The 12855-nt window shown below is 37.6% G+C and overlaps 1 protein-coding gene across 10 annotated transcripts in view; it reads left to right on the top strand.

The window, feature by feature from the left end:
• ARHGEF10 (Rho guanine nucleotide exchange factor 10) overlaps positions 1–12855 on the top strand; it is a 120670-nt gene that overhangs the window by 91270 nt on the left and 16545 nt on the right. For all 10 annotated transcript variants that reach the window (XR_010883822.1, XM_067294223.1, XM_067294222.1 and 7 more), the window contains one exon: positions 8055–8197. Coding sequence is in view for 9 of the 10 variants with exons in the window: in XM_067294223.1 (XP_067150324.1) it covers positions 8055–8197 (143 nt within the window). In the remaining variant the exon portion in view is untranslated. The remainder of the gene's footprint in view (positions 1–8054; positions 8198–12855) is intronic.

Raw genomic sequence — 12855 nt, 5'->3', positions numbered from 1 at the left:
TTTTCTAGGAAAAAACTCAGCTCACTGCTTTACAAGGCATTCTGCTTTGAAGCCTATATTTAGAGAAGGGTGAATGTCATCAAATGCACAAATAAAATAGTTGTGCAGGGTTTTGTGGGATTCCATGAATAATAAGGAGAGATCTGTCTTCCAGGCTGCAAATGCATCTCTCAGTTTTTACTGGGAGTTGTGATCCTTGTTTCTTCCTCTGAAGCCAGACTGCGTAGTGGGTAAGTTCAGCTGCTGGCGTGCAATGCCTTTACGTAGGCAGCCAAAGATCTTCCAGTTCTGTCATTTGTGTTCAGTCCACAAATAGTTTTGATTCCTCTTTGTTGTTTTCAGATGGCTCAATATGTGTAAATATTCAGCTTGTTTAGAAATAGCAAGTGCTCGTCTGACTTTCTTCCCAAGAGAATTTTGTCAATTCCACAGCATCCGGAGTGCTCTCTGGCTACAGAAGGCCTTGCCTTGAAGTAATTTAAAATGGGAACTAAAAAGAATGTATAGGAAACTGAGGAATACATGCCATGTTAGTGCGAGAATTGGAGGTTCACAGTGTCACTTCTTGCTTTATGGAGGGCAGTCATGTTTTACTGGGACACCTCTCTGTCAGTGTGCTTTCACTTATCAGTTATAAATTCTTTGAAGCTAAGTGTATTTGAACATAAATTAAAAACAAGATCAACAGGGCACTGACATCTTAAAGTCTATTCAGTTCCTAAATGTGAGCTAAAATGGTGATTTGTAAAAGTGTCACAGAAATACTAGGGTTTAGGTGAACTAATATATTAGTCCTAAAAATAAGTGAAACACATCCTTAATTTTATGCGGGTGAAAAGACTCATTTGGGGAACCATAAAAATGCTAGTGTATAAATGCTGTTGTTATATAAGGGAGTGGTAGTGATGCTGATTGTAAAGTTTACCTGACTCCATGTTAAAAACTTGTTTTCAGTGCTAATAACTTGCAATATATGTCTGAAATGTTGTGTATTTAGAGTTCGCCTCAGGCTGAATTAATAGGGATATTTCCAGGTAAAGCACTTCTACATGAGGTTAAGGAAAAAGTGTATTGTTCATCTGTATTTAAAATAATTAAAAAAAACTTTGTCATGATTACAGACAGCCAAGCAAATGCGTTTTCTGAGGTTTTCTGAGTGACGTAATAGCAAAAAAGGTCAGTGCATGTTTGACTTTCATTCACAAAAGTATCTTAGGAAAGGGAAATCACAAACTTTATAAAATAAAAGTGTATTGTTCCTGGCATACTGTAGTCAGTTCCAGGTACTTCCTTCTCATGAGGACACTGATACACACTTCCTTCCCAAAAAGACCTGTAAAGGGTGTGGAGAGAAACAGGAAAAAGAAGATAAAAACTCAGAATGGTTGTGGCAAACAGTAGAAGAATTAATATATTCATAATTTCAGAAAGAGTTTGGTTCAGTTAAGATTAAAGAATAGATGAACAAAAAAGACTTGCCATGACCCTAATGACTACCACTTTTACGCATGTGATGGAAGTTGCAGCCTCTAACTTGTGCTTGCAGTACCTATAAAGAGCCCTTGCGCTCTTCCACCTGAGAATGAAATTCACAGCACTCAGCATGCGGATTAGAGAAATGTCCAAACAAGCCAATAGAAATTGGAAGAAGGCATTTCTTAAAGTCCTCCTATTTCCAGGTTCCTCTGGGCTGGAGAAGTGCCCATCTCCACTTGTGATTCACAGTGCAGAACTTGCTGCTAGTATCAATGTCTTAAGTTGAGGAATGAGTTGAGGATTCATTCCTTTTTTAAACAGGATAGGAGGAAGAGGACATGTAGTCTCATACAGTACTGTAATGGCTAAGGCGCTAGTTGGTCAGCGGAAATGAGATCTCTATTTTATCAAATTTGTAGTTATTTAATATGTAATTTAATACATAAAACCTTGCTCTGTTGCCTTCTCACCCAGTCTTTAATTCCTTTTTTGAAAAGTGGATCAGTTTTAAAAGGAAGAAGGGATCAGGAATGCCACTTTCTCCGTTCAGAGTAGCCCTAGCCTAGGTGGCTAGGGTTCTGCTCTGGAAGCCAGCAAAAGCTGGTTTGAATCTCTTTCACTGTAGGGAGAACTGAGCCCACACATCCATAAGAGTAAACCTCTTATATGTTTTAGTGAAAACAGTACCTGCCATTAGGTTTTTTGCAGATCCTGTTTCTTTAGGTGCACACTGTTAGTTTCTGGCCCCAAGGTTTAAGGAAGGAAACCTGAACTTTGAGGATTGCAGTCAAATGTAAATGTGATATCAGAACAAAAACTGAAGCAGTTCTGGCCATGCACAGAGCAGAATTTTACATTCTTCAGAGAGACTTCACTGGTAAAAACTTAGCCATCTCTGGGGTTAGTCAAGAGCTTTGGGAACTTATCAGTACAAAAAGGCTTCATGACACTGATATGAATCCTCTGAAAATGATTATTGATTAAGGAAAAGGAGAAAAATTAAAAGCAAATATAAGAATAAGGGGGAACAGTTAAAAGAGGTCAGGTCAGTTCATTAGGAAGATAAACGTCCTGTTGATCGATATGTGTACTTTGACAAACGCAAGAAAGGAGGAATGTGTGCAATGTAAAGGACTGGTGTCGCATTTCAGAGCTCAGGTGGATTCACTGGCTGTTGCGGTGTGTCTGAAGAGTTGGCAGTCCTGGCCAGTGGTAAACACTTGAAGTAGAAATGAGGGGTGTTGCTATGAAAAATAAGGAATGATATTGAGCTGTTGGGAAACAGACTAGAGCAGTGCTATTGAAACAGAATTAAATACTGGTGTCTCAACTGTATTATCACTTTTGGCGGTATTCCCTGATACTGTTACCAAGAGTATCTTGACATTGCTATCAGTTAGTCTTGTTTGCTTATCTCCTGCTGGGACTTCCAGGGCTACCTGTGTCTGAAATTTTAGGTAGGGCTTCATCCTGCTATTTAGCATGCAGACTTTGTTGCATGTCTAGAAAAATTGGCTATACATATGTACAGCACAGTGTATTCCTAGTTATACTTTGTTTAGAAGGGCAGATCTGAGTCCCTCAGTTTATTTCTACATGACAAGAAATGTGCTAAGCTTCTCTTTATTTCTATATCTACCAACTTATCCCTCAATAATGCTGGTTTGTGTACCATGTGATTGGAAAAAATGTTTGTGCTCCACTGCACAATTTGCACGCCACAAATAAACTAACACCGCTATTCCCAGGACTGTATTGGCAGCTCTGTTGAAATCATCAGTAGTGCTGCTAAGCAGAAGAGAAAGTTACTGACAAAAAGGCCTGTTAATTTCAGCTCTACTGAAAGTGTAGAAGGGAAGGGAAAATTACTACACACTGTAAAATGACTTTTGAGGAGAAAAAATGTGTGCTATCAGGTCATATCATATTAAGGCTTGAGAGCACCAGCAAATTATAAAACAATATTTCTTCCCTTTGTTGGGTTATATGGAAACAAAATACAGAAAAAGTAAAATGGCTGGTAGTTTGTCCTATAAAATGAATGATGCTTTAACATTTTTCTTACCTACTTGATTTGGTTTGAGTGAACAGAAGGATAACTGGTTTTCTAAAAATATCTTCATAAAAATCGTATTGCAAATGACAAAATGCATTAATGGAAATAATATCCGTATGCATGAAAGGCTTAGATGTATCTTATTAGCATAAGATTTCTTATTTTGTTGCAGCTAAGAAACCTGATGTGAATATTGCAGGATACTTTTTAGCACTGGGATATAAATTATGGCACATATGATACTGGAGAAATATAAGTTACAGAGGATATTATAAACAGTGGCAGAATGCAGATATTAATGCATAGCAATAATAGTGCTTAAAATTTGTGTTCTCATGTTTTAAACATTCATCTAATATGTAAATATTAGAAGTTGTGAGAAGTTATTTCTAAAAGACCCTATATTTGATTTTGTATTTGACCTTGTACTCAGATTTTTTAGATACATCTCATTCCTGCAAATAACTGCACCTGCAATCCCTATTGATTTCTGTAACAGAATACAGTAATGTTTAGAGACTGCCAGAGACTGTCATGTTGTATGTACTAGGCATTTGATATATCCATAGTAAGACTATGTCTGCCTTGGTGAGGTCAGTCTAAGATCCCAGTCTGCTAAAATTTGCGAAGTTATCTTTATATATTGTTAATATTTGTATGGACTTATCTCACAAAGCAGAAAGTAATCGCAATCTGTTCTCCCACTGTTTCCTCCCTATTTCCCTGGTGTCAGGCTTCGACCCTATGTTTGCTTAGGGTGCAAACTAGCCTTTTGTTACAGGATGTATGCACTGCATATTGCATTTCATACAGTAATATACTTGCTTATAGGTAAAAGATGAAATTGTTGTCTGTGGCTTTTCAGCATTCCAGAAACAAGGATGACCAGAATACCTTCTTAAAATCAGAACAATGCTTTATTTAAAGAATAGAAATAAAGTATTGATAAACAGAACTTAAGAACAGGCCTACGGACAGTCCTATGGGTGTTCTCCAGCCAGCTCTCTGGCAGCCCCATTATATATATCCATTGCTTGTTTTTCTTTTGGTTAATTCTTGGTTTTCACAAAATACTTTGGAAGACCCTGCAAGGGATCATGCTGGGTTCCTTGCCTGGCTTTGTCCTGTTGTATGCCTTGGGTGTTTGTTGACAAAAGTTTTATTTCAGCCCTTATGTCTTGTTTCTTTTTCTTCTTACAAGAAAATCAATATATTAATTTAGTAACCATACAAGTACTTATAACTACAAATGAAGCCGTTCCATATCTTTTGCAAATGGTCTGCCTAATTTTAAATACATGAATAGTGCCAATGAACTTGTTAGAGCTACTTACACGATATCGTGAATCTGCTGCTATCTAGACAAGTAAAATATAAGTGAAAAAAATATCATCTCCATTTTAGAAGCAATGAACTTAGTATCAGATTACAGGAATTAGCCAAGATTGAGGATGAAGTCTGTGCAGGCAGGTATTTAGTAATGTCTGATGGGATTTGGAGAGGGAGGCAGACAGTATGTTTTCTGAAAAGTATGATTTTGGCCATCTTGAAACAATTTATGAATGAGACTGAAATTTTCCAAGCAATTTGTCTATGAGGAAAAAATTATTGGTCAGCAAAAAAAGTCCTCTCCCTCCTTTTTAGCCAGCAGCCTGTGGTTAAAGCATTCACAGAAGTATGTTGGATTACCAGGCTTAATCCTTTTTCTTGCTTGAGAGGATTTGTACCCATGCTTCCAAACTCTTAAGAGATTTCCCTGGTCACCAACAGAAGAAGAGACGAGAGAGAAGCAAGGCCTCCTGACACTGTCCCACTTTGTATAATTAATTAAACATTCACTTGATGCAGGGAGAAGAACACAGCCGACCTATCATTTAAATACTGTCCTAATTACCAGGCTAGAGAGCCTTTCCCCCTGCCCTTTTTTTCCTCTTCTGTTCACTGTCTCAGAAACTGTCAGATCTAGAAGGGAGCAGTGCTTGCAAAAAAAAAAAAGACTACAGAATAGCCATACCACATGGCTAGAGTCTGCAGTTTTCCCTGTGCTGATGTCAAAGTGGGGATTGGAGTTGCCTTGCATGAAGTCATGGTAATATGAAGAACATGAGGTCTGCATCTAACCTTTTGTGTCTGTCAAATCCCACTGAATTCAGAAAGCTAACTGGATTGTTAAGTGCTGTGCTAATAGTAGCAACAGAAAGAGTTTGTGGCTAATGAGTTTTGATACACGTATTTGTTGAATCTCCTATGCTAATGGCTGGTAAAAATTGAACTCTGCCTTTCTACCTTGCAGAAAATTGCTTTTGAGTTTGTTTTTTGAAATTAACCTCTGCCTGGCATCAGGGCTAATTATCCTTTTTGCTCAGTATCTGTTACAATTGCTAGTTAATGACTTTAAATAAGACTTGATTGAAACCGCTTAAAAAGTTTAGTGCTTAGCTATCTGAGGAGTTACATGGAAGCTAAGGGCATGAAAATCCAGATCCCAAAAAAGTCCTGAAATGAGATTTGACCAAAATTTAAATTCCAGAGTACACAGTTGGGATCCTGAAAATCCCTGCTTACCTGTCACTTAAATATCAACTATGCTTTATATAGAAACTACTGAATATATTTAAGAAGAGGAGCTGTTGAGTCTAGTGAGCTGTTTTGTCTGTAGGTGAAATATGTTGTTCTGTCTGAAAATTAACTGCACAAAGAAGAAAACTTCTTGCTGAGCACATTTGCTCTCTGACCAAATCATCAGTCTCTGTCACTCAGAAGAGGCAGTAAGACTATACTAGAATTATGCTGTTTTTATCCCTAAGAAAGAAACGTGGTCTTGGAGCTGTGAACTAGATGCCACTATGGCTTCTACAGTCAATGCGTTTTATACAAAAAAAGCTGAGGGCAAGCACACACGTGCAGCTCTTGTTTTCTGAAGGCTTTGCACTGAATGATGCGCAGTGGTTAAAGCATTCAGGGGGTATGGGCAGCCTCCACTTGAGAGTTTAATTTGAGAATAATGTGTTAACTAGCAAATAAAAACTTTTCCAGAAGTTTCTTTATTACTGATGGTACATATGAGTCACGAAGAACATCGGATGACTTCGACATTGCTGGGAGAGTTTGCGGGCTAATAATTGGAAACACTCTTCTTACTTACAAACTCGAATCAGGAAAATGATTGTGACAGCCTGCAACTAGATGTCATTTTTACAAAGGTGCTTTCGGAAGGGACTCGCATTCGGGGAATGACTCGGCGAAGCTTACATAATTGCAGATGGCAGCAGCAATCAGAAACAGGCAAAAGCTGGTGCTTTTCGTTATTGTTGCTCCAGTTTTTGGGAAGCAGGAATTTTGGTACCCCTTGTACCTGAGCAGAGTGTGGCTGTTACAGAGAAAGAAAAAATATATTTTATGTAAGTGCTTACCAAAAGATGCGCTTACCTTGGTCTCATAAATCAGAACTTAAGTGGTTCCTGAGTTGAAACCAGTGTCAGTAAAGTGGACAATGTTTCTGAGTCTTATGCAGGAAGAAGGCTTTCAAGAGAGGAAGTGGGGTCTTTTTGACACGTATTTTCTCTCAGTGTAAAAGCAGATACATTATCATATTTTGATATTACTACTAAAGCATAATGGGCAGAAGTGCAGTGTTGTAGGTGTTTTACATTTAATGAGTGCTTACGATAGAAATAAACTAATATTAAAATAATTGTTCTGTTTAGTATGTCAGAAAGTAAATATAAAAGACAGCTACAAATATTTAGAGAAGCTCATGTTGTTAGCTGTTAAGTTTGGGCAGAAATGATCTGCTTATCCTTGCTTCCAAGAGCTGTCAAGTGGGAGTGAGCACAGCGGTCAGTGGCAGCATGCACCTCTTAGCAGCAGGTCTCTGAAAAACGAGTTCTGCAACTTGTACGTGTGTAACGTACTTTGGACCTGCCAAATGCAGTCCACAGAAAACTCTGTGTTATAACTGGGGAAAATTAGCAAACCTGAGTACATTAGAATCAGCAACTGAATACTTTTCACATTCTTTTCTGGTTGAAAGTGAATTTATCTTGAAACAGGTCAGTTGTGAGCTCCTCATTAGTTGAGGGAAAATTGTTACAGACATGGATTTCTGACTGCATTTCCTCCAGAAAGGAAAGCAGTTGTATGAAAACAGCAACATGGGATTCCTTGTTAATCAATTAATCCAGATAAAATTTGCTCAGTTAACAAATATGAACATTTGTGTTTTTCCTTAATATTCTATTATTCTTACAAACCTAGGCTGGAAGGTAAAATTAACCAGGTGTTAAAAACAGCATGGTTGGAAGTGGCAAGTTGCAGAGATTTGAATGATAGGGTTTATAGTATCATTACTTCCATTCTTTGTATACTTACAAGTTTCCCGTTAAAGCCTATGAATTTGTCTACTGATGCTTTTCTAGGTGTTCCTGAGTCAGTCACAATAAGTAAAGACATAATGTTTTCAAAACTATTTAAAAAAAAATTCAATTCTGTTGTGTATAACCTTTCTTCTTTTTTATTAAAGATGGAGCATGGAGTACAGAACCTCAGAAGATAGTGAAATTGGGCGTTTTGCCTGTTAGAAGTCTACTGGTGATGGAAGATACCATTTGGGCTGCATGTGGTGGACAAATTTTTTTAATCAGTACTGTGACACATGCCATAGAGGTAAATGCTTTTAAAAGCATTATTTGCATACTATGCTGCAGGTATAAGTGGTGAAAATTAAAAATTAAAATCTATTTGAGAAACTTCAAGATTCAGAAAGCTTTTTATGAAATATGGCTTCAACTGGTTAGCTTTCTATGAAATGTCTCTCCTTCCAGTTTGAAATTCTACCCTGGCTTTCATTTCTCATGTCTGATTAGATCAAGGTTTGCTTCCATTTTCCCCAGTGTTATCATAAGGTGCATGGTACTTGCTGAGTACTTGGGGCAATAGGTTTGCTTAAAAATGAGATTCAAGGAAACACAGCAAAGAAGTGAGTTCCTATAGGAATTGTCTGTTAATTCCAGAACAGGTTTAATTAAAAGAGAGTGCCTCTGCATAGTTAGATGTGACTTCCATCTTGTGATGATTTCTTAACATGTTTTTGATCACTTTTCTTCTCAGTGGCACACAAAAATTTCCTTTGCATAAGGACATTTTCCAAAGAATAATCATGCAAAAGTAAGCTTTTCTGGAAGAATGTTAAGGATTCAAACATGTATTTATGACTGCATTTGCCAAAAAAGCATTAAGCCCTCGTTTCTTTCGAAATTGCAGCAATCCACCGAAGTGATGTCTTAGTGGCCTGAGTAGAGTTCATGAAACAGTAGGGATTAAAGCCTCTCCTTCAACCTACAACACAATTAGATTGAGTTCCATGATGTTTACAGCCGTGAAATTCTTTCAGACAGGATTCTGTGATGAGATCACAGCCTCCTTCTTTGTGTCCTTTGTTACTGTTTTTTTTGTTTCATTGATGATCGTGTTGTCTCCCAACAATTGTCTCTTTGGTACAATTGATTCTGTGAGTCATTGTCATGGGTTTGCAGGGAAATAGTGAATGTCATAATTTCCTCTGTCTTTAGCTGTGCTTTTTTGGTGACTTGTTTCATCTGAGTAGAAGCTCCAATCATATGTTTTCCTACTTTTTTTTTCTTTAATGCTTGTTTTGTTGATAGGTTGGATGGTATGATGAGGGAGAGATTGTGGAAAAGTGATTTGGACAGGTGCTTGAAATCAGCTTTCTGTTAGCTTGACGGGGGTAACCTTTGGGACACCTGGAATTACTGTCTCAGACTTTTATGATCAATCTCTCTGATTCTCACTGAGAAGTACAGAGCAACAGAAATAATCACAGTCAGATTGCTCCTGTGTGAGTTTGATTATATAAAGCCACATCTCTTTATTAATTAGTTCAGTAATTTTGGCCTCATTCTATCACAGAGTTCCTTCCAGATTAGGTGGTGTCGTTGCAATTTGGATTATGCTGTGCTATTTTAGCACAACAGAACAAAACCAGGATTAGACAAGCTTTAAGGATTAAAGAATGCATCAAGGTAACTCAACCAAAGTAAAACATAGAACAGTGGACTACAATATTGAAAACAAAAGTTCAAAGAGACAAAATAGCAAATGCTCTATCTTTTGGACATGGTAACTTAATTTTTCAGCTGTTGCTTGAAGTATTCCCCCCAAAACGTCACAGGAGGTTTCTTTTCATTCTCATGGTGCTTTTTAAACTGGCCTATCCGTTGTAGTTCAGACTTCAGATTATTATAGATCCACTAATTTTTATAGCTGTAATTAATATGCAGACAATGAATATTGCAGCAAACAACATATAAGGAATGGTGCGATTGGAAGTGGTGTGTCTGGGTTGAATAACGTTTTTTCAGCACAGATAATTCTATTCAAGAACTTGACAAATTTTCTTATGACTGGCTGGCAGTCATCTTTTTCTATTTCACACAAATATCCACGCCGTGGCATATCATCTTCCTCATAGAACTGCAAATGGTGATTTTCTGTTGCCTTTTTAGTGGTCCTAAGACATATACCAGTGCTCATCTGTTTTCATCATCTCACTTGACTGAACATCTCACTGACAGCTTCTCTATTGCTAGCTGCTCAGTTACCTGACTTGTTCTGATAATTTCCTGGTTTTATATTTCCAGATGTGATCTCCCATGATGTACATACAATGTTTCTTGGCAATATTGTTTCAAAATTGTATCCTATACAAAGAAATTTAGATTCTTCCTGTGGGGAATATTTTAACAATATTAGCAATCAAATACATCTGAGCTCCCTCTTTCTGCTGTGCCAAGCAGAAGCTTTGCTATAGGCAGGGAAACAGCAGGAAGGAAATGTTTATTCTCCCTCTGTGCCCTCTCTTGTTGGGGTGGATTCACTGACTCAAGAATTTTTGCATAATTTTCTTCTTTGCCATCTCAACAGGAATCCAGGTGTTGCACAGGGCTCAACTGTTACTCTTCACTCTTTGCGGAGCTCCTTTGTTTCTCCGTATTCTTCAAATTACAGCTGCTTTTTTGCTCATCGCTTTGTACTATTGTGCACGTGTTTTGTATGCTTTATCATGTAACTTAGATATAAAGACACCTGACTGGCCTTTAAAGCCATATTTGTGCAAGTCATGAACACATTCAAGACCACTTCGTGAACGTCTTCCCAGTGTGGCCCTCCTTGCTTCACAGGTATCTAATTTTAGCTAATGTTTTTGCTAAGTGCAGAGTACATTGTCCTCTGAAAACAGTCTCATTCCATATCTCCCTTTCTAATACTCTCAAATAAGCCTCTTTTTTGGTACTTCTAAAAACTATTAGTAAATGAACAGGTTTAGCATCCTTTATGTTGTTTTGGGACTTTTCCCACTTTTCTTCCCCTTTGGTATGGATAAGACTCTCAATTCACTTGTTTTAATGATATGTTACTGTCATAGCCCTAATATTTTAGGAAATGGCTTTTATTGGCGCAATGCCTCAAGCTCCTTGGCAAAGGGACATGTGAGAAGTGCATTAATTGCTATTATATATGAATGACATATTCTGATACTCTTTCTATGAATAAGGAATTTCTCCTGAGTCTTGACCCTAGATCTGGCAATTGTTGTGTTGCTGTTGAGTACAGAGCTTGATCCTGTAGCGGTCTCTGTGCATGTAGACCCTTAGGCTCTGAAAAGGTAGTCTGTGTTTGTTTAAAAACAAAACCTAATCCCTGAGTATTTAACAGAATAAAAGTCACCAAATGAATGGCGTCCAATTCTCTCGTTTTGTCTTGTTTTTGAAAGTTGGCTAACTATAGATGAGTTACTGTAGTTTTAACAGTTTAAGTAGAACAAGCTGAAATGTTCAGCTAAATAAATGAAAATCCCTATTCTTTAAGTGTATGTTGCCCAAGTACAGTAACCTCTTCAAAGTAGTAAAAGTCATTTGCTTTACCATGTGCACAATGATACCCATTATGCACCTCTCACTGAGCCTGAGAAATCCTGCTTCAGTTCTTGGCATAACTGCTTGGGTCTGGAATCACAACTGTGCAAGTGGGCAGCCCCTAAAAAGAAAGATTCCAGCTCTGCACCATACTGCTGAAACAGCAGTGAGCCGTGTCAGCCTCCGCTGCGGGAAAGACTTACGGTGGCGTCCCGAGCACGTTCTGCAGCTTGGATGTTGCTATAGAGTTTGAACAAGAGAGCCCGAGGCGGGGGGAAAAAGAGGGAGAAAAAAAAAAAGCTAGACTGAAGCTAGACTGTGAGGAGAAGGCAGAGAGGAATGTAGTTATGAAAACCAAAGGAGAAATGTAAAATGAAGTTGAGAATTTTTTTTTTTAATAACAAGGAATAAGACGTTTTTGTCCCTTTGCATCTGCATTTCTTGTTAGGAGGGGAAAAAAACCCTTTGAAGAAAAAGGTCAGCTATTGGGTTTCATAGAATTGTAGTTGAAATAGAGGTCAAAACTATCCTCAAAACAAAAATTCTGTATTTGTGAAAGAATGTCCAGGTTTGGGGAACATTCCTGCTCTATGTTAGAAGACCCTCTGAAGACGAATAGTTCTTTTTAAATGCTTCTTGTGGTGCTGAGAAGATTAATTTTTCTTTAAATGTCTGAATATTTCAACAGACAGCTGTGCAAACTGCAGGACAGACAGTGGGAGTGTAATGAGTTAGCTGGTAATATGGAATGTGGCAAAAATGTATGTGCGAGTTGTTTACAGTTGCACTAACAGAATTGTCATCTGTGGTATGGTCAGAACACTACAGAGAAAATTATTTTTTTATGATGAGCTGAATTACATTTCTAATTCCAAACGCTATCAGCTGCTGGTCAGATTGACTTCAGTGGCCTTAGATCAGTCCCCGTGAAGATTTTAAAAAGCCAGTTGGTCATCAGAGTAGCAATGCATGATTCTGTAAGCAAGGGTTATTATTCTGAAGTCCTGTTTGCCATAAAATCTCTCAATACATTATGAGAAAATCAGGAAATTTAGGACTAAGACCTGTGTCTGACTCTGAGAGATGTTGTTCATGGATAGATTCTTCTGTTGAATAAATTGTATGATTTATAAATTGTATATATCATTTGAAAAATATTGAATAGAGGTTACTTGAAGAAAAGTGCAAATATAAATGTACGTGTCAGAGGTACTTCACTTGCATTCTACAGTGTCATTATTAGAAAAGTGAAAAGGTAATATAGCAACATTCACCAAAACTGAATGAGGACCTAATAGCTAAAGAGAAACTTCTCTATTAACTTCCTGAAAACTGAACACTTGAAGAATAATGTAATCAAATGAACATATAAAAGTCTTTCCCTTATTT

Source organism: Apteryx mantelli, chromosome 3 (genome assembly GCF_036417845.1).
Source record: "Apteryx mantelli isolate bAptMan1 chromosome 3, bAptMan1.hap1, whole genome shotgun sequence".
In the NCBI taxonomy this organism is placed as follows: Eukaryota; Metazoa; Chordata; class Aves; order Apterygiformes; family Apterygidae; genus Apteryx; species Apteryx mantelli.
The sequence above is the reverse complement of the archived record's forward strand: the minus strand, read 5'-3'. Positions and strand labels throughout refer to the sequence as shown.